At 43.2% G+C, this 21248-nt stretch overlaps 1 protein-coding gene and 2 pseudogenes across 1 annotated transcript; all 3 read left to right on the top strand.

Annotated features, from left to right (window-relative positions):
- The first annotated feature begins 1311 nt into the window (after positions 1 to 1311).
- Positions 1312 to 3887, top strand: LOC146140633 (uncharacterized; annotated as a pseudogene).
- An 868-nt stretch (positions 3888 to 4755) lies between these two features.
- On the top strand, positions 4756 to 5586 carry LOC146140632 (uncharacterized). Its single transcript, XM_083392668.1, has one exon. The coding sequence runs from the start codon at positions 4756 to 4758 to the stop codon at positions 5584 to 5586; it is 831 nt and encodes a 276-aa protein (XP_083248794.1).
- Positions 5587 to 6151: 565 nt separating this feature from the next.
- On the top strand, positions 6152 to 7582 carry LOC146140631 (uncharacterized; annotated as a pseudogene).
- The last annotated feature ends 13666 nt before the right edge of the window (positions 7583 to 21248 follow it).

Raw genomic sequence — 21248 nt, 5'->3', positions numbered from 1 at the left:
TCAAAATTGGGGGGTCGCGCAACTAATGTGCTACATTTAATCAGAATTTAAAAGTATATATATATATTTTTTTTTTTAGTTTCATCAAGCATCAGTTTTGCTTCTGCAACTTTGACTTCCAAAAAAGAGCCTTCTATCACAAACGTATGTTTTTAAATACTAATCATGATTATAAATTATTGTTTATTAGTATCCAGGCTGTGTTAAGTATTATGTAAACATAGGAATAATATCTGTAATCTTTATATAAACCCACATAGTTTGGCCTGTTGGTGCATAAAAAGCTTATACCTGGTTAGCATCCACCTATATATTAATGTAAATGAAGGCCAAGATTCCCTTTGTTGACAAATTTTATTAAATTGTGTTTAAATGTTTTTCAGCGTGCACACCAGTGATGACACATGCCGTGCACACCCAGTACTTCAGGTTACAAGCCAAGCTGTTGGCTCTGAACATTACGCAACCACGGTTATGATGCTATCTTGTCGTTTGGTATCGGTTTCCTTTGCCGTAGTTCAGTAATTTACTTAAAAAAAAAAAGATATGACTGTACAAAAAATATAATTTTTGGAAGTATATACAGTATATTTACATCTTTGCATTTATTTTTTCCTGGTACTTTTTTGCCTTTTCACCTCTAATAACTACCGATAAATTGTCACCCGAAATTGCTATTCGTTTTTCGTACTGTACTCTTTACCTTTTTCTTTCAATAAACATTACAGCGGCATTATATGCGTGGGAATATCAAACAGGGATGACAGCCAAAATCGATTGACAAAGATGGAAAAGTTTGTAGGATGGAAAATTCCATGCATATAACTTTCAAAAAAGGGGGTTGGCCAAACCCATCGCTAAAGATGGAAAGCATATGGGATGGAAAATTCCAAAAAGATCATACAAAACACTAAACATGTACTTAATGCATATGTATAAATAAAAAGGATTTTGGGCTATTTATGTTACAGCTATATATGTAAAAATTGAGAATTACCAACCATATTTTTCAGAATAAAGTAATTTCATTGTAGATGCGGTTGATTTGATGAACTCATCCAAGGTACGCCTGGCATTTTGATAGGACTGAAACCACTAAAATTGTATATCGTGATAACAACTACAGTTTAACCAAGTTTACAGTTTAACTTAACAACATTAGTACAAATATACAAACTTTATTTTTTAGATCAAAGCAATGCTGGGTTCCTGGTAACAGCCCTGCATGGGAAGCTTTACTGATAGGATCAGGAACGACAATATTTTCCATAGGAGGTTTGAACAGGTGTGGGGATTCAATGGGGTCTGGTGATGCAATGGGGTCTGGAGATGGGCCTTAAGGGCGACACTGGTGGGTCTGGGGGGTTATCTCGGTCGAAAGGGACATTGAGTTGTTCGGTCCAGAAAGTAGACCAATGGTGAGGGACACACATTTTCGATATTCCGGAAGGTCAAAAACGGAAAAATAAATCATTTCGAAGGAGTTGTACCGTGCTTAAATCAACAGGGTAGAACTTTACGCAGTTTCGGCGGGAAAAACACAATTCGGCTGCAAAACAGAATAAATAGAAATCAGAATTTTTTTTTAAGTATTCTATGTGACAAGCTGCCCTTTTACTTTCACTTGCCTTAAGTTTCTACCGTTATGTACTGACGCTGTTTGCTACACATTCTCCCGGTTCCCCAAATAGTTGGTGAGAATAATATTTGAAATTGTACCACGAGTTAATTGTTTTTGACACATTGCTTTTTGTATAGAAACCCCTTCCCGTATTGTGCCAGCTTCTTTGATTCTTTCTTCAGTTCAACAACAAGTTTCAAATTCAAACTGTGTGTGGTTGTTTAAGAGGCTGAAATAGGAGACGCGTTTCGCTACAAGAATTAAGCCTCATATAGCGTTCTGCGCATAGACCGGGGCGCATATAACGAACGTTATATAAAGTTTCAACTATTGGTCGAAAGGGTTTAGCTCTGGCTAAATCCGAATAAATAGTCCTGGTTGAAAGAAGTCCAACATTTACTATGATAACCCAAAATTGTCCAAACTGAACATTCCTGATGTGGTCGCTGACTGTCGACAACGACTAAGTAGTCAATACCTAGTCGCAGAGTGAATGAAGGATAGCCGCAACAAGGATGCTCTTGAGGTTGCGTTGGTGACTCTAGAGCAGCTCTTTGCGGACGCGGTATAGGCCTACGAACCCTATACTCAACTTTTAGACGATTTAGCAAGCATATAGGAAAATAAAAATGAATTTGACGACCGAGTTTCTACCTGGGTTCGTCGCATTAGCTTGCAGCTGAATGTTGCTTTACCTTGGCAGACAGCCAGCCCTGAAGCCCCCGATGAAACCCAAAGCGGGGTTCCAAAGGAAAACAAATCAGTCTGTGGTCTTAGCGTGCGCTCTAGCTCGTCGCATTGTCGCAGTGTGCGCTCTAGTTCTACTACTAGCAGTAGAGTCCGGGTTAAAGCAACAACACGACTTGCGCGTCTTGCAATTCAGCAAACTGCACAACGACAAGAACTGGAGCAGCAGCACAAAGAGGTAGAGAGGCGCCGCGCTGAAGAAGAAAGGCGTCGCGTTGAAGAGGAACGGCGTCGGGCTGAAGACGAACAAAAGCGACAAAAGGACGCGATGGAGATGTTAGAACTACAAAATCAACTACAAGCAGCTGAGGTGGAGGAGAAAGTCTGGGACGAGGTGTCGGGAAACACAGAGTACGTGACGGTGAAGGAAGGTTCTGAAGGAACGCCTACGTCATTACGAGAGCAACCGCTCGAGGAGCAGCGTCGCGTCATGTTCACGTCACCACCTGTCACGTCCAGGAAAAGCCCCTCGGATCAACTGTATGTGGTTGACAGTGTAGCTTTATCTGATCCCCCGTCGCGATATATCCCTAACGCAACACCCTCCTTTGACGATCGAGATTACCTAACATCAGAAACCCCAAAGGTTTTACCCGTTTGTGAAAATAGAACGGTCAAGCAACAAACCACGCATGAAAGTGAACTCGCCTCGCTCGTGAAGCATATAAACAGACCCAAGCCCGAGGTAATTATATTCGATGGTAACCCAATGGACTATTGGAGATTTATTCGCAATTTCGATTCTCGTATCGACGACAAGATCGATGACGAAGGAGCCAAATTATCGTATTTGGTCCAGCACTGTGAGGGCAAGGCTCGAAGGTTGATTGAATATTGTTACATACTGAGGGATAATGGTTATCGACAAGCAAGACAACTGCTATATGACCAATACGGCAAGTCGCATATTATTGCGCATGCATGTGTAAGGTGCGTAGTTCATGGTCCGGAGTTACGTCCGAATGATGTCGCTGGATTAAGCGAATTAGCGCAATCACTGCGCGATTGTTTACTCACTCTTTCAGACATTGATGAGCACTCAGAAATGAACAACTATCCTACACTGATTGCTGTTGCAAGCCGCCTCCCGTTTAAGATGCAGGAAGCTTGGAAGCGTCGGGTTGACGTGATTGTCAAAAAAAAAAAAACTGCTGGTCGTGAGCCTCTGTTCCAGCATCTCGTTGACTTTGTGGAAACTGAAGACCGATTCGCGAACTAACTCTTTAGTCGGATGCTGGACGAGCATCGGAGTGAAGCCAAGAAAGTCAAAGCTAAAGGTAATAATGTAAGGGCCTCAAGTCACGTTATTGGGACGGAGGGAGAGCCCGAAGCCCAGGCTCGCCCTGGATCCTCCAAGCTTCCCACGAACCGACTGTGCCCCTGCTGCTCAGAAAATCATAGTCTCACAGAGTGCAAAGAATTCAAATCCCGGTCGTACAGTGACCGCGTGCGCGTTGTCCGACGCAGCAGGTTGTGCGACAACTGCTTTCGATACGGACATTTCGCCGTAAGGTGTTAAAGGCATGTTCCGTGAAGGACTGTAACGGAGCTCATCACGACCTGATGCACCCTCCGGAGAAGAAAGAAGAGGACCTCTCCCCTACCAAAGGTCCAGCTCTGGAACGTACACTATGCTCGGTCGTGTCGGCGAGAGATGAAGATTGTCATGCTTCATCTGGTCGCCAGGCCATAAATTTGATGACGGTTGCGGTGCGGGCCAGTGTCAATGGCAGAGCTGTGAACACATATGCCCTTTTGGATACTGGCTCTGGTGTCACTTTGTGTGACACGAAGCTGACGGATAAGCTCGGATTACAAGGAGAACCTAGCAGTGTGACGATTAAGAAGGTAAACGGAGACAGCCGCCGGAGAGACGGTAAAATTGTGAGTTTGTCCGTAGCTTCGCTTGACGGTGCTGCGACGGTTGAACTTCCCGAAGTGTTTGCTGTTGACTGTCTGCCAAGACCGGCTAACAGATTTCCAAGAAGAGCAGAGTTGGACAGACTGCCACACATCAAGGATCTGTCATTCCCACGTGTTGACTGCAGTGAAGCTCTACTGCTTATTGGACTGGATGTTCCAGAGGCCTTTATCGTGGAAGACGTACGGAAGGGCAAATCAAAGCAACCCATTGCCTTCAAGGTTCCGTTGGGATGGGCATTGGCAGGATTTATCGGAACACGATCTAATGATTCGTTCTCTGTTAACTTCATTCGTCTGGCTGACGACTCGCTGCAGGAGAAGTGGGAACGACTCTGGAAGACCGACTTCCAAGTACGTGTGGTATTCGACTGTGCCGCCAAGTATCGTGGACAGTCGCTGAACGAAGCTTTACTCCAAGGACCTGACCTAAATACTCGTTAGTCGGTGTCCTTTCTAGATTCCGGATGGAACGGGTTGCTCTTGTGGCGGACGTTGAGGCTATGTTCCATCAGATTCGCGTGAAACCGACCGATTGCGACGCACTTCGGTTTTTATGGTGGCCGAAGGGTGACGTTACGAAGAAGCCTACTGCTCACAGGATGGTAGTACACTTGTTCGGGGCTGCTTCCTCACCCTCGTGCGCGAGCTTTTGCTTGAAGCTAGCCGCCGAGGACCTGCAAAATGAATTTCCGAAAGAAATTGTCGAAACAGTGAAGAAGAATTTCTATGTTGACGACTGTCTAAAGTCCGTGCCAACAGAAGCGGAGGCTGTTCTGCTGGTCCAAAGCATCCGCACATTTCTCGAGATGAAGGGTTTTCGATTGACGAAATGGCTAAGTAACAGCCGGCAAGTACTCGCGTCCATCAATGAAAGTAAACGAGCGAAATCCGCAAAGGAGCTAAACCTGGATGGTTCGTGCGAAAGAGTCCTCGGAGTCCGTTGGAACGTTAGCTCTGACGAGTTCGGTTTCAATGTCGATGTGAAGCAACCGAAGTCGTTCACTCGAAGAGCAATCCTGTCTGTGGTAAGTTCGTTATATGACCCTCTTGGCTTTGCAGCTCCCGTGCTTGTGGTGGCAAAGATCATGCAGAGGGATCTATGCACGAAACAGCTTGGATGGGACGACGTGCTTTCCAAAGTAGACACCGAAATGTGGAAGAGGTGGCTGGATCAATTGCCGCGCCTGGAAGGTGTCACTCTTCCCAGATGTTTGCTGCCACGCGTTTTCGGCAAGGTGCGAAGCACAGAATTGCACCACTTTGCAGATGCATCATCTGGGCCTACGGTGCGGTGACATATCTGAGGCTGGAAGACGACCGAGGACTAATTCACTGTTCGTTTATGATGGGTAAAGAACGGGTTGCTCCCCTAAAGACATGTTCAATTCCGCGCTTGGAGTTAACTGCAGCCGTTCTCGGTATTGTACCAACTTGTGAGGAGGGAATTGGATTTGGGCAAGTGCAGATCGGCATTCTGGACGGATTCGACGGCGGTTTTGCAAAGCATTCGAAACTGCAAGAAGCGATTTCCTGTGTTTGTGGCCAATCGCCTGGCCAAAATTGAAGATGTTTCTAGTCCAAGTCAATGGAGGCACGTAAACACGAACGTAAATCCAGTCGACGAGGCATCACGTGGATTAAACGTCAAAACATACCTGAAATCAAGTCGATGGAAGCGAGGATACCTGGGTCTCCCCACCGGACTTGTCCCCGTTGCCATTCCAGTTTTTGAATGAAAGGAAGGAGGATCAAACGGTCTGTTTGATTGCTAATGAGTCTTCCACTGATCGTCTAATCGCCAAATACTCCTCCTGGAATCGCCTGAAAAGGGCTGCTGGCTGGTTACTTCGATACAAGTTGATGTTGCTGTCAAAGCTGTTCCCGTCAAAATATCAAGCTGCGACGGGTCGCCTGACTTGTCGAACTCAGAGCTGCTGAGCTCGAAACAGTGAAGTACGTGCAGCAAACCAGTTTCGGCGAAGAAATCGCTACGGTGTCTAAGACAAAGGACAAAGCTGTTTGCTTACAAAGGAAGACTGGGCCCCTGAGAAAGCTTAGTCCAATTTTATGGACGGAATTTTGAGAGTTGGAGGAAGGCTCGAACGAGCGATGATCGACTTTGATGTAAAGCACCCAATCATCCTTCCATATAACCACCGAGTAACGGACCTGGTGATCATGCAACAGCATAATGAAGTCGGACATGCTGGGATGGGGCACACGTGGTCGTCCCTCAGGCAACGCTACTGGATCATTGAAGGTGGCGTAGCGGTACGATGTGTTCTGGGCAAGTGTGTCTCCTGCCAACAACGAAACGGTTCCTTGGGAAGGCAGAAGATGGCGGACCTCCTTGCTGCAAGGCTACAGGCCAAAGGACCACCGTTCTCAGCGGTTGGTGTCGACTGCTTCGGACCCTTTCTTGTAAAACAAGGGCGCAGCGAGGTAAAGAGGTACGGGTGTATCTTTACTTGTTTTTCCACCAGGGCTGTTCACATCGAGATATCACATTCCTTATCGACGGACTCGTTCATTGGAGCTTTACGACGTTTCATCGGTCGTCGCGGACGTCCGGACGAAAGTGACAGCGGCACCAACTTTGTTGGTGGTGAACGCATACTGCGCGAAGAACTGAAGAAGTGGAATCAACAGCAGATTTACAAATATCTACAGCAACGTGAAATTGCGTGGAACTTCACCCCCCCCCCTCCCCCCACTACCAGCCACATGGGTGGCGTTTGGGAGCGCATGATACGCTCCGTGCGCAAAATTCTCAATGCAATGCTTGCGGAGCAGATCTTAACAGACGAGAAGCTGAACACTTTGATTGTGGAGGTCGAGGCGATCCTGAACTCTCGTCCCTTGGTCCCTGTGACGTTCGATCCTAGGAATGAAGGGCCCCTAACACTTAACCACCTACTGCTGCAACGTGAAGCGCCGAACATGCCCCCCGGGCTGTTTACGGAAAAGGACTGTTACCATCGCAACCGCTGGCGGCAGGTGCAATACCTAGCTGACCAGTTTTGGAGGCTATGGTCTCAGGAGTACCTGCCGACGCTCATGACCAGATCTAAATGGACGAAAGGACATACTAATTTCGAAGCCGGCGACGTTGTGCTGGTGGCAGATGACAACCAGCCTAGGAGCAAATGGCTTCTGGGTCTTGTGTTCGATGTACTTTCTGATCGCAAGGGAATCGTGCGTCAAGTGATCGTCAAGACTCGTGCCGGTGAATTGAGACGCCCGATCGCGAAATTGTGCTGGTTACTCCGTGATGACACGAAGCGTGATTAATCGTATATGTTGAATTCGCAATTACTGTCCCGGTATGTTACATCGTATTTGCCAGTAATTACCGATTTCTATGAGACATTGGTGCTGTACCGTTGTGAACTAACTTTTTGATAGATGCGGTCTTTCATTTTCGCCTGACTGTCGTGGCGCAAGTTTGTATTGCTGTTTTTTGTGTAACAGGACGAATTTGTCACTCGGAAAATTATTCTTGGTGAGTTGCGTTGTGAATAACAGGGTTTGCAGCCCTGGTAATATGTCTATATTATGTAAATGTAACCTTTGCCAAAGTTTCTACGATGACACAAGCAGTCAGTTCGCCCAGCATTATTTGCCTTGTATATATAATAACATCCTTTATGTAGTATTTACGCTGCTCTTGTTTTGCAGTGCCTTTTCTTGTGAACTTTAAAGGAGTGTAAATTTGCTCTTTGTTGACTGCATTTGCCTTAACTCTTGGTATGTTTATGTTTATGCGTGTGACGTCATAATGAAGCATTGTTTGTTAAATTGCTTGTTTTATTTAGGCGTTTGAAATGTTATGTACTGACGCTGTTTGCTTCATATTCTCCCGGTTCCCCAAATAGTTGGTGAGCATAATATTTGAAATTGCACCACGAGTTAATCGTTTTTGACACATTGCCTTTTGTATAGAAACCGTCTCCTTCCCGTATTGTGCCAGCTTCTTTGATTCTTTCTTCAGTTCAACAACAAGTTTCAAATTCAAACTGTGTGTGGTTGTTTAAGAGGCTGAAATGGGAGACGCGTTTCGCTACAAGAATTTAACCTCATATAGCGTTCTGCGCATATAACGAACGTTATACTGGTGCCAGTAAAAACGAAGTATATTTCTTTCAGCAGGAGCTAAAATCAAGTTATTCTGCTTTATTAGTATTGTGTATAGTACCAAGCATACCAATACATCACTAATCCCTTAAAATTCAGTAAAATAATCACCAAATATTGCCATAACGACAATTTTAAGATACCTCTCCCATAAGCCGTAATGCAAAATTTACGCACTTTTGGAACCTTTCAAGATGGCGTCAGAGCTTTCTAATTGGCTTCAAAAACCGCTCACGCGTGCCACTAGTTGCGCTATCCAGGTTTCATAGAGATCAGTGGCCGTCCGTTTTAAAATTAGGCAACAACTTCCGGATTTAACCGAGTTGAAAATTATGTTTTCGCTTGTTTCGTAATAATGGAAAATTGACACCCCGAACGGTAAGATTGTAAAGAAACTTGTATTATCTCGCTTTTCCTGAATTGGTCGAGTGAGAAAAACTGATGTTACAGAAAAAAATCAGTATTGTATAAATATCGTTACATAGAGTTTCAGAGTGTCGTAATCAGAGCTGGGGAGCCACCGTAAAATAGCATTAGCTCCGGCTCCAGCTCCGGAGCCATCGGGCAATTATTAAATGGCTCCGGCTCCAGCTTCGGAGTCGTAAAACTCAATCCTTTGGCTCCGGCTCCAGCTCCGGAGTAGTAAAACTCAAATCCTTTGGCTCCGGCTCCAGCTCCGGAGCCATCAAACACACACCAATGACTCCGGCTCCAGCTCCGGTGCCACTAGTCAATTATTCAATGGCGAGTTTTAAAAATTGCTTTTGGCTAACTAACGTTGGAGATGGAACAAAATATAATTTCTTAGCTTTAGCACCACAAACTGAAAAATGGCCCCAGCTCCACAAAAATAATAAAAAGGGCTCCGGCTCCGGCTCCACAAAAGTAATAAAAATGGCTCCGGCTCCGGCTCCAGCTCCACAAAAATAATAAAAATGGCTCCGCCTCCGGCTCCAGCTCCACAAAAATAATAACAATGGCTCCGGCTCCGGCTCTGGCTCCAGAGAAAATGCTTAGCTCCGGGCTCCAGCTCCGGCTCCCCAGCCCTGGTCGTAATACGGGTCCTTAATTGCATAAAGCCGTTCCTATTTATATTAGACAAAGCTATGCCATTAATTGAATTCAACTGCAATGGTGACGTCACTAACACGACTGGTTCTCCGAAACAAATGAAACTAGCGGTGGTTCTTGCACTGCTAATTTTTGTTTATATTGTTTATTTTTTGTCAATTATGTATTTAGCAAATAGCACACGGTGACCCCCAGGTTAAGAAACACTCCTCTAATGCATATGAAGAAACAAGGATCGCTTCAAGGTCGTATAGTAGTCCAGTTTGTGCGTACAACAGTCTATGATTATCTTATCTATCAGCTTCTAAAAGTGCTAATGCCAAATATCGATATTTTACATGTCAACAACCGGTTTTGGCGCTGGTCTAGATTCCTCACCACATTTTTATGGGTTATAGTGTTAACATTACTCATTCCTCCGTAAAAGCAACGACATATTAATTGTTTCTATGTCGTTGGTCAAAGTAGAATAATTGATATAGAACACTTTTAAAATCTAAAATAAGACAAACTAAGCACACAACTCTAAAATAAGCACGTTTCTTAGAAATAAGCACGGTGTGGCAACCCTGCTTATAATTAATCGGACGAGTTACATATTTTAATGGTTTATTGTTTTAATATTATATTAGTGGTTTGACTTGGAGATGACTTGCTGTAATAATGACTTGACTGGGATTTACTATATTTTAAAAATACATGACTTGGACTTAACAGTCATTTCAAATGACTTTTACAAACCTTAGGATATATCAGTAGGCCTAGACTGTATCATAATGTTACTCAAATCCAGACTTGGTTTTGCAGCGCCGGTAACTTTCCACTACCGGAACGACGCACTCTTGAAAAGTTCCAACGGTCACAACATCGACAATCTCTGATAACTTCAACAAACCTCGTGAAAAAAGTAACGTGCAAGCCGGTAAAAAGATGTAACTTTCGTAAAGCCGACTGGAAACGATATTAATGCATTACCAATGAAGAAGCGAAAGACCTCCCATCCCCAGACGTATCCAACATAAACCAGGCATACCAAGACATGTCCAACCTTCTAATAAGCACGGCAAAACAAACTGTTCCTCGCAGGGCTGGGGAGCCACCGTAAAATAGCATTAGCTCCGGCTCCAGCTCCGGAGCCATCAGGCAATTATTAAATGGCTCCGGCTCCAGCTCCGGAGTAGTAAAACTCAAATCCTTTGGCTCCGGCTCCAGCTCCGGAGCCATCAAACACACACCCAATGACTCCGGCTCCAGCTCCGGTGCCACCAGTCACTTATTCAATGGCAAGTTTTAAAAAGTTTTTAAAAAAGCTTTTGGCTAACTAACGTTGGAGATGGAACAAAATATAATTTCTTAGCTTAAGCACCAAACTGAAAAATGGCCCCAGCTCCACAAAAATAATAAAAAGGGCTCCGGCTCCGGCTCCAGCTCCACAAAAATAATAAAAATGGCTCCGGCTCCGGCTCCAGCTGCACAAAAATAATAAAAATGGCTCCGGCTCCGGCTCCAGCTCCACTAAAATAATAACAATGGCTCCGGCTCCGGCTCTGGCTCCAGAGAAAATGCTTAGCTCTCCTGGCTCCAGCTCCGGCTCCCCAGCCCTGGTTCCTCGTGGCAGGCATCCAAAAGACCTACACGCCATGTTGGGACAAAGAGTGTCAGCGCCTTTCTAGGCTCCATTCTTGGTCCAGAGCCGCATCAGACGGACACATCCTTATACTTACCTGCCTCGTTAAAAACCGACTTACCCGATGGGCCGAGGGTGTAGAATCCATTGACCATACACTCTAGTCGCAAGGTATGGAGAACGATAAACAAACTTACTGGTCGTTCGACACCCTCCCCACAGAAATGCCCCATTCCAGGAAACGCAATCGCACACAACTTGTGAGAAATGGAACCTTTCAAAAAACGTACCGCAAATCCTCAAGACTTGTGGCCAAGGAAGTGTCGGCCTTATGGAGAACCAGTAGTGTAGATTCTAACATCTCAGGCGACTTCACTCCTGCAGAACTGTCCGCGGCCATCAAACGCTTCAAGCCAGGAAAATCCCCGGGCCCTGACCATATATGTCCGGAGTTCATACTAAATACCGGAAGTGTACTGAAGGACTGGCTACGCGCCGTTTTTAATTTCTGTCTGCGACACCTCAGAATCCCCAAAATCTGGCTAAAGGCAACAGTAATTGCGACCCCAAAGCCCAACAAGCCCACAGACGATACAAAGAGCTACCGCCCATCTCTCTTCTCTGGGTTCCCTTTAAGACCCTCGAGCGCCGATACAAAGAGCTAACGCCCATCTCTCTTTCTCTAGGTTCCCTTTAAGATCCTATCCACTCCCGCGTCGAGCCTGTCATCGATCTACAACTTCCGTGCGAACAGGCTGGCTTCAGACATGGACGATCTACTGTGGATCAAGTTACTAAACTCACGCAAGACATTGAAGATTATTTGAGGCAAAAACAAAGGCTGTGCCGTATTTGTTGACCTCACGGCGGCATACGATACGGTATGGCACCGCGGCCTCGTCTGAAAACTGACGCGCACGCTTCCGGATGGGAATGGTTCGCATGATTATGGAACTTGTACGCAACCGTAACTTCGTCCTCAAGATCAACTCTGGACAACGGATCAGGCTACGACGCCTCAAAAACGGCGTTCTCCAAGGATCAATCTTGGCTCCATTCCTTTTCAATGTCTATATCCACGACCTACCTGCCACAGTCTCTAAAAAATACGCATACGCGGACGATCTAGCTATTCTACATACTAACGGAGAATGGCAGTGCTTGGAGAGGACCCTCAGCCGAGACCTGACGCTTCTTTCCGACGACCTCCAAACTTGGAGACTTAAGCTTAGCGAGGGGAAAACCGTGTCGACGGCATTTCAACTCAACAACTCGAAGGCCTATCGCTAGCTGAGTGTCCACATTAATGGAAGAACACTGGACTGTCACACCGTCTAAATACCTCGGCGTACACCTAGAAACAACGCGTAGAAAGCTGACATCAGAAAGCGCGGAAAAGCAGCCACTCTGTCAATCAGTCGTCACGCCCTAGACCAGGGGTGGGGAACCTGCGGAATGTGGCTCGCGTGACTGTACCATGTGGCCTGCGTCAAAATGTCTTTACCCAAAATATATTGAAACAACAGCTCAAAAAAGGGTAGGCTCTGCATTCTCGGTATATTGCGAATGGCCTTCTATGACTAGTCACTCCATAGAAGGCAATTTGTAACAACAACAATTTGTACGTCACAATGTGACCAGTAATTGTTAATAGGTCAGTCAATGATGCTATTCGTGAAAAGTGTTTAGTAGAGTAGCCTACTTCTCCAAATTAGCAAAATTTTACATTGTATAATGGCTTCTGAAAAGAAAAGAAAAGAAAGATTGGTGATGAAGGCAGAATGTTCCAGAAAGATTGGACAAACTCGTACTTTGTTGAAGTAAATGACAAACCTGTGTGCATTGTTTGTGGTAAATCTGTAGCAGCAAAGAAGAAATCAAATTTAGAACGTCATTATGACTCCTGCCATGGGAATCTGAAACAGCTGACCGTGCAGACGAGGCAGGATAAGATTAGTCTCCTTAGAAGAGAGTTACAAGTGCAGCAAAGCACTTTTTCAAGGTATAGCAAACAGGATGAAAATATTGTCAGAACGAGTTATGTTACTGAAACTCATAGCGAAGAAGCTGAAACCACATGCAGATGGAGAATTCGTGAAAGAATGCGTTGTCACCGCTGTCAAGCTACTAGCGCCGGATAAGGTGGAATTGTTTCAAAAAGTCAGTCTGTCTTCGGATTACGGATATGGGTGAAAATATTGAAAGAAAAAGCTCACGCTTTAGATTTTTTTTGTCTAGCCCTGGATGCGTCGACCGACATAACCAATACCTCCAGCTAGCGATTTTCATTCGAGGAACAACTTCAGACTTAGAAATATAAGAGGATTTGTTGTCATTGGAATCTATGCATGGAACAACACGTGACAATGCGGTTCTGCAACGCAAAGAAAAACAGGAAATTCTAAGCAATTTACGAAACATGAGTATAGCAATATAAATATGCTGTTGCTACCAGGCATAGTATATTTAAAACAGGTTCCTCTGGCAATATATATTATTTTCTACCAACGTTTCGGCTTACTATCCGGCAAGCCTTCGTCAGGGACTGACACACAAAGCCAACAAGACACAAAGTAAAATCACAATAAGAAAAAAGGGGATAAAAATGTGCGAGACGCGTTCAAAATTCACAGCGATAAAACAACGTTCAAAATATAAAGCGATAAGACAACGCGCAATAATTGTTGGCTTTGTGTGTCAGTCCCTGACGAAGGCTTGCCGGATAGTAAGCCGAAACGTTGGTAGAAAATAATATATATTGCCAGAGGAACCTGTTTTAAATAAAGTATAGCAATATGTTGACAGTTTAATGAATTCACACAGGCTGGTGTGACGACGTCACAATCCAACAGACTGTTTCAATTGAATGACCGGAGTTTTAACCCGGTAACAATATGGAGTGCAAACTGTTACACATTCACCAAGAAAACTTGTGCGCGAAGTCAGTTCAGCTTAGTAATGTCATGCCAATAGTGATAAAATGCATCAATTTCATCAAAAGCAGAGGTTTGAACATTCGCTTGTTTAAGCAGTTTATTGGAAGATCTGAATACTGATTACCACGACCTTGTCTACCACTGTGCAGTTCGTTGGCTGAGTCGTAGCGACATGCTTACACGCAACTCAAAATGGAGGAAGAGAAAAGTTGAATAAAAGCACCTATACTTTCTAATTATTTAACAAATCATTTATCCAATATTGCCACTCGAAAACGTACGATTATGCGTAAAACTTTACGAAAAAACGTAATAGAAGAATACAATATTCTACTTTGAACATCCCCACTTACGAGTAAATCAAAGAAAGTGTCAGAAAAATTAGTTACAATACGTTACAAGAAAGGTCATGATTGAAATCACAATTTAAGTTATCAGGCAAATTTCATAAATAAAGACGCTTTGTGTAGTTGGGTTATGCAAACTACGACCTAGCTAGAGAGTTATACCCGTGGCCCCCCAATGACCTCTCTGTGGTTGAGAAACCCTGTTCTAAATTCTACAAAATACAATTTGTATTAGATGAAATAATCACTTTTTTGCCTCAAAAATCGTTTTATTCTTTCAAATATTCGAATATATATTTTAAATAAAAAGAAGAAAAAAGCTCTAGAGTCACTGGTCCCCTGGTCCCACTTCACCCCTATTACAATGTAGCCAGGGCCGGATTAACCAATGGGCTAATAAAACGATTTATTTACTTACTCACACACAAGGCACATATTGACTCGACTCAGTTATTAGTTTTTAAGCTCAGTTATTAGTTTTTTTTTTGTACTGATACTGGATCTGTATCACTATCAGCCTTACAAAAACTTAACCTTAAAAAATTGAGGGCCGAATTTTTCCAAAGCCTAAAGCTATAGCCTTATTAGCATATTGGTTAATCCGGCCCTGCTTCCAACATGAAATAATAGAGCTCCAGAGTGACGGTACGTTGAAAGCACTGTACCAAAACATTTCACTGCTCAACTTTTATCAACGCTACATAAATGGTGATGATTTTCGAGTCATGCGGAAACATGCTTTGAATATGTGTCTCTGTTTAGAAGCACCTACCGTTGCGAGCAGTTTTTTTCCAAATTGAATCTATAAAAAAGTCGGCTTCGCTCCAGACTGACTGATGAAAACGTGGAGATGCAGTTAAGAGTTATAAATCATTGTCTACTTCGTTGCATTTCTTATGTGTAAATAGAAGAAGAGGAGTGGGAATGCAGAACCACTCCTTTCCATCCATAGGCCTACATTCCCAATCCTACCGCAAAGCCGCTCGGTTTTGGACTTAAGCGACTAGAATGGGTTCGCCTGAACAGACTGCGATCTGGGGTCGGCCGCTTTAACTCATCTATGCATAAATGGGGCCTTGCTTCTTCTGCAGAGTGCGAGTGTGGCGCGGAAGAATAGACCGCCAACCACATTATATTGTAGTGCCCTATTTATCAACCTCCCAACGGAATAAACGGTCTGATTATAACTGCGATACTAAACACTGGCTGGTTGAAAACTGCCCAGACATGTGAAACTGGAGATAAAAAAACGTCCAAAAGAAAGAAAAAAATCTAATTGTTTGTCTTCGTAATCTAAAATTTTCCATAAATTTTCCATTTTTTTTAACAGTAATAAGTAGCCGAATTGCAACATTGCGTGTTTATTCAAAATGGAACCACTAAATACCAGGGCTGGGAAGACGGAGCCGGAGCTGGAGCCCGGAGCTAAGCATTTTCTCTGGAGCCAGAGCCGGAGCCGGAGCCATTGTTATTATTTTTGTGGAGCTGGAGCCGGAGCCGGAGCCCTTTTTATTATTTTTGTGGAGCTGGAGCCATTTTTCAATTTGTGGTGCTAAAGCTAAGAAATTATATTTTGTTCCATCTCCAATGTTAGTAAGCCAAATGCAATTTTTCAAACTTGCCATTGAATAAGTGACTGGTGGCACCGGAGCTGGAGCCGGAGTCATTGGGTGTGTGTTTGATGGCGCTGGAGCCGGAGCCAAAGGTTATGAGTTTTACTACTCCGGAGCTGGAGCCGGAGCCAAAGGATTGAGTTTTACGACTCCGAAGCTGGAGCCGGAGCCATTTAATAATTGGCTGATGGCTCCGGAGCTGGAGCCGGAGCTAATGCTATTTTACGGTGGCTCCCCAGCCCTGCAATACCCAACGGCTAAGCACGTCTAACATATTTTACGTAACGAAAACCCGTTACAAGCCGTGAAATATATCGATAGGGAACACACAAACGTAAAACCATATAATCCCGGATAATAGGTTACTATTAAAACCTTCTCATTAAATGCGATATTTTGTAAATTCTACCTAAATTTTGCGCGTTAACAGACTTCAAGAAGTTCTTAAACATAAAAGTTTAAAGTTGGAAACATTAAAACTTATTTTAACTGGAACAATATACTGAACCACGGGTTCTTAAACTTTTTTTTACCGCGGACCCCTAACTTTTTTTTTTGCTTTGCATGGACCCCGGTAGACAATAAATGCTCCAAAATGACGTCATAAATTGACGTCACAAAACAAATAGACTTCATGACTCTGTTATTTCGGTCCGAAAAATGTGATAGTTAAATGGAGTCTAACTATACATTCATTCCAAAACCGTTCAATTTTTAATTAAAGTGCTTTTTTTTTTAATTAATTACTTTAAGTATACACTGATATTTCAAGTAGGCCTTCATGGACCCCTTAAAACTAGTTCACGGACCCTCAGGGGGTCCATGGACCCCAGTTTAAGAACCCCTGTACTAAACTGATTTTTATGTCCACGCGGGTAATTGACGTTGCTCTATCTCATTGGCATAGCCAGACAAAATTTCGTTTGGGGGGGCAAAAAGTTTGAAATTTTTTGTTTAGCTTTTGTCAATGTATTAACTGCCGTAACGAACACAAATAACGTGTATTTGTCAGAAGAACCATCTTTAAAATTGATATAATGCCTGGCAGCAACAGTATATTCACAAATAACACGTTAGCAAACCGTTTCGAGCAGCAACTGGTTGAGTGTTAACGCAATACTCAAAAAACATTCACAAAGCAAAAACAGTATAATAAGTACCGGTACCGGTAGTAAAACTACAATAATGTATAGCCAACGTAATATTAACTACATCCTTTGTGACGTAACAGTGCATGGCAATTAAGGGTGTGGCATACCTGTGATCGACTGATGTTGTACCATACAATATTATGGTAGTTGTTACAGCGAGAAACGTTATTTAATTTCTATGCTGATGACGTCACAATGTTACCGTTTTTCTCTTCTAGTTTCTCAAATGTTGCTAGTGTATATTTCAACTGGTAAGACATGACCACCGTACTATCTGAACTCCACTAAATCGAAACTAAACAAACTGTCAAAGCATTTCAAATTGCATACTGTCAGGTCGCTTATAGATTTATTGTACATTCACATAATTTAGCATAGCTCGCTTTCAATAAAAGAGCTTACAGCGCAGTAAAAACGGGTCTCGCAAGTAAGGCATGCATCAGTTGACTGTAGTGTTTTATTCCAGCAGCGTGACACTATATAGCACAAGAGCGACTGCGATGGAGATTAGCTGAGTCGAATGTCGGATAGATTTGCCAGAACGGCCACGAAAGGAAATGAGTATCTAGGTGAAATATTTAACACTTTACCAGGCGAACACGCTATAATTACAAGCACAAACAGACATGCGTCGTTTCTCTACATCATTTCCTTCCTCCCTGGAAAACGAAAAAGGTCTCGAGCAGTTCGTTGGGCCGCGCTTCTTCTTTAAAATCTTCCCAGGATCCGATCACGAGTCGACCAGCAAACGCAGAATGTTTGACATTTGTGCAATATCGATCCAGTACGTATTGGAAATCGTGGTGTTCAATAGAGCGAAAAATGTTCATGAATTCCTTGTCTTGGCGGCAAACGGACAATTCCAGGGGTAGCTGATCGTACGACACGATGCAAGTCTGAAATGGTACTTAAAAGGCACAATAAACAACAATGCAAAACACTTTTAAATACAAAACACTTTTTAAATGCAAAACTGAAGTTAGTTGCTTAGAGTCTTTTGCTCTAGAATACCAAATAAAAGGGGGTAAGGTGCTAATCTCAAAAACGCGAAAACAAATTTCATCGCCTAGTCCACATTAGTTGGGTTCCCTAAAGCAGACATAATAACCTTGGCGCAAAAGGTTATTCTAGAAAGTTACTCTCTGCATGCTAGTAACTTCATGTGGGCTATATGACGGTTATCTCACACCGTCTGAAAGGTAAATGAGGCATCAAAGGCCTTAGCAATCATGGGTTTATAATACCCAGAGCATTTTCGCTTGCAGTCACAAATGAAATTAATCTCGCGTTATGTTGGGAATTGGCAACAAGGTTTGGCCTTCTGCTCTGTTTTCCTTCTATAATGAAACATAACGGTTTAGTGACGCAGGAATTTCAGACAAAGTGATCAGGTTATTTTGGGTGTGACTTAAGACATCAATCACCATAACACGTGACCAGAGACAATAGCCGCAGTGGCCTTGACACTTTGGAAGTAACGACTTCTGTAAGTGCTAGTTGAGATAGAATCTATCCGTTTATTGGTTTCGAGATTAGATATCACGAGAAGTGTCCAACCTCGATCGTAATACTTTCACCTTAAAAACTTTACCAAAAAAAGGGCCATAATTTCGCAACAATAACTATAACAGTCTTGCGTAACCACTAATTTAAAGCGTCAAACGATTTTTCTCTGCATTACGGCTAATCAAATATCAAATTGACAAGCAATAACGCTGGCATAAACTTGTTAACAAACGTTTCAACAAATCATAACTGATTGGCGTAACTTAAAAATACTTACAAACGAGAAAACTGCGCTAGCAAACCAAATTCATTCACACTTTCTACACAACCTGACAGTATGCATAAACTTTAATTCAGAAGGATTTATTTGCATGTTCATATCTCAGTCGGGGTCTCCAATGTATATTTCAACAGGTGAGACATGACCACCGTACTATCTGAACTCCACTCAATCGAAACTAAACAAACTGTCAAAGCATTTCAAATTGCATACTGTCAGGTCGCTTATAGATTTATTGTACATTCACATAATTTAGCATAGCTCGCTTTCAATAAAAGAGCTTACAGCGCAGTAAAAACGGGTCTCGCAAGTAAGGCATGCATCAGTTGACTGTAGTGTTTTATCCAACAGCAGCGTGACACTATATAGCACAAGAACGACTGCAATGGAGATTAGCTGAGTCGAATGTCGGATAGATTTGCCAGAACGGCCACGAAAGGAAATGAGTATCTAGGTGAAATATTTAACACTTTACCAGGCGAACACGCTATAAGCACAAACAGACATGCGTCGTTTCTCTACACTAGCAAAAAGCATATGGCGCAAGTTCTTAACTGTAAATTGGGTATTTCTGTATAAGTTAGTTGAATTGGTTAGTCGTATTAAGCTTATAATTTGTAAGAAGTTAATAATATTACGTTTATTGTTTGTTTAGTAATTGATTATAAACTGTATATTGCTACTGAAATCTAGCCGTGACTGATTTAATCCAAGGTAATCCTGGATTCCTAACAAGTTGGTACGTACATTTATTGTGGCTATATTTCCTTGTCGTTAATATAAAAGTAAAAAGCCATTTGATTAGGATTAATATTTGTTTGTGCTAAGTTATGAATATCTTGATTTCTGTTAATGCTATACTGTAAATGCCCGTCTGCCATAGTCGTTTATGACGTCATAATCGCATTTCGTTGTGTTGATTTTTCGTTCTGTTTAACAGAGAACGGTCACCGTTCAAGACTGTGTGACAACTATAGGCAGTGCTGGCGGGGACGCGTTCCAACTAAAAACACCCATGCAAAGGTTGATGTAGGCCAGACTACATAGGTCGCTTACGTGCAGCGACGACCGTTACATTGAAGTTCTCAACTTTTCTGGAGGACACTTGTGAGAACATCGTTCACAGGTTCACACGTGTCTCGTTATCGGGATACCGTCCGATTTGCGACAGATGTTTCCCCGTGCACCCAAGTGGAAGCTGACCTGGGAGCTCCTGGAAAAACAGGTCCGAAGTTGAATAACGTCTACCCATCGCCGCGAGAACCACAAGCAAGCTGGGAGGAACTGTCGCGTCCTCAGGGTATAGGCCAAGCGTCGCGTAATCCTGTGTCTACCAGTACGGCTGAACAGAAGCCGCAGGTGAGTGAATTTATGCATTTTGCTTCTCTTCTCCAAGATGGTATGGATTTGCAAAGCCAGACTTGTTAGATTTTGATGGAAATCCTCTACAATATACACGATTTATTACGACCTTTGACGAACATATCGCCAGTCGCGCCATGACTGATGGAAAGAAATTAAGTTACCTTATACAGTTTTGCACTGGCGAAGCTAAACGTCTAATACCGTTTTGTTCTGTACTCGATGCTAGTACTGGGTACAAAAAAGCTCGACAAGTGTTACATGATAATTATGGTCGCCCATTTATCATTGCCCGTACCTACGTTGAACGATTAAGAGTGGGCCCAAGTTTGAAGCCCGACGATATTGATGGGCTACAGAAGCTTGCACGTACTTTGGAGTAATGTAATGTGACGCTGTCTCATTTAGGTTACTTTGCTGACATAAACAACTTCGAACATTTGCTCAGTATTGCTAAACGTTTGCCATTTAGTATGCAGCAACGATGGAAAACACACGCCGGAAAAATTGAGCTTGGCGGTACTGAGCCGCAGTTTCAGCATTTAGTGGAATTCGTGCAGAATGAAGCATCGATTTCACACACCTTGTTTAGTAGAATGAAGAGTGAAAAAAGGGAACACGCGCCAAAGAGAAACGCCGCAGTGAAGCCCCAGACAATAGCTATTCGAGCGTCGGCACACTCCACCAGCGTCACCACCACAAAACTGGGTGAGAGACAACCTGGTCGAATGGGAAAGCCAGGTGACTACTGTCCTGTATGTAATCGCGCACATGAGTTAGTACGTTGCTACGACTATAAACGAATACCATTGAATGAACGCCTAAATGTATTGCGACGAGCAAGGCTTTGTGACAACTGTTTTTGTCGAGGTCACATCGCAAGAGGTTGTAATAAGGAGGGTTCATGCTCAGTGGAAGGATGTCGTCGCA

Source organism: Ascidiella aspersa, chromosome 6, assembly GCF_963924565.1.
Source record: "Ascidiella aspersa chromosome 6, kaAscAspe10.2, whole genome shotgun sequence".
NCBI classification, from domain to species: Eukaryota; Metazoa; Chordata; class Ascidiacea; order Phlebobranchia; family Ascidiidae; genus Ascidiella; species Ascidiella aspersa.
This window is presented reverse-complemented; position numbering and strand designations above follow the sequence as displayed.

Excerpts from the sequence above, each read along its gene's own strand:
- LOC146140632 (XM_083392668.1), top strand. The coding sequence starts at position 4,756 with ATGGAACGGGTTGCTCTTGTGGCGGACGTTGAGGCTATGTTCCATCAG.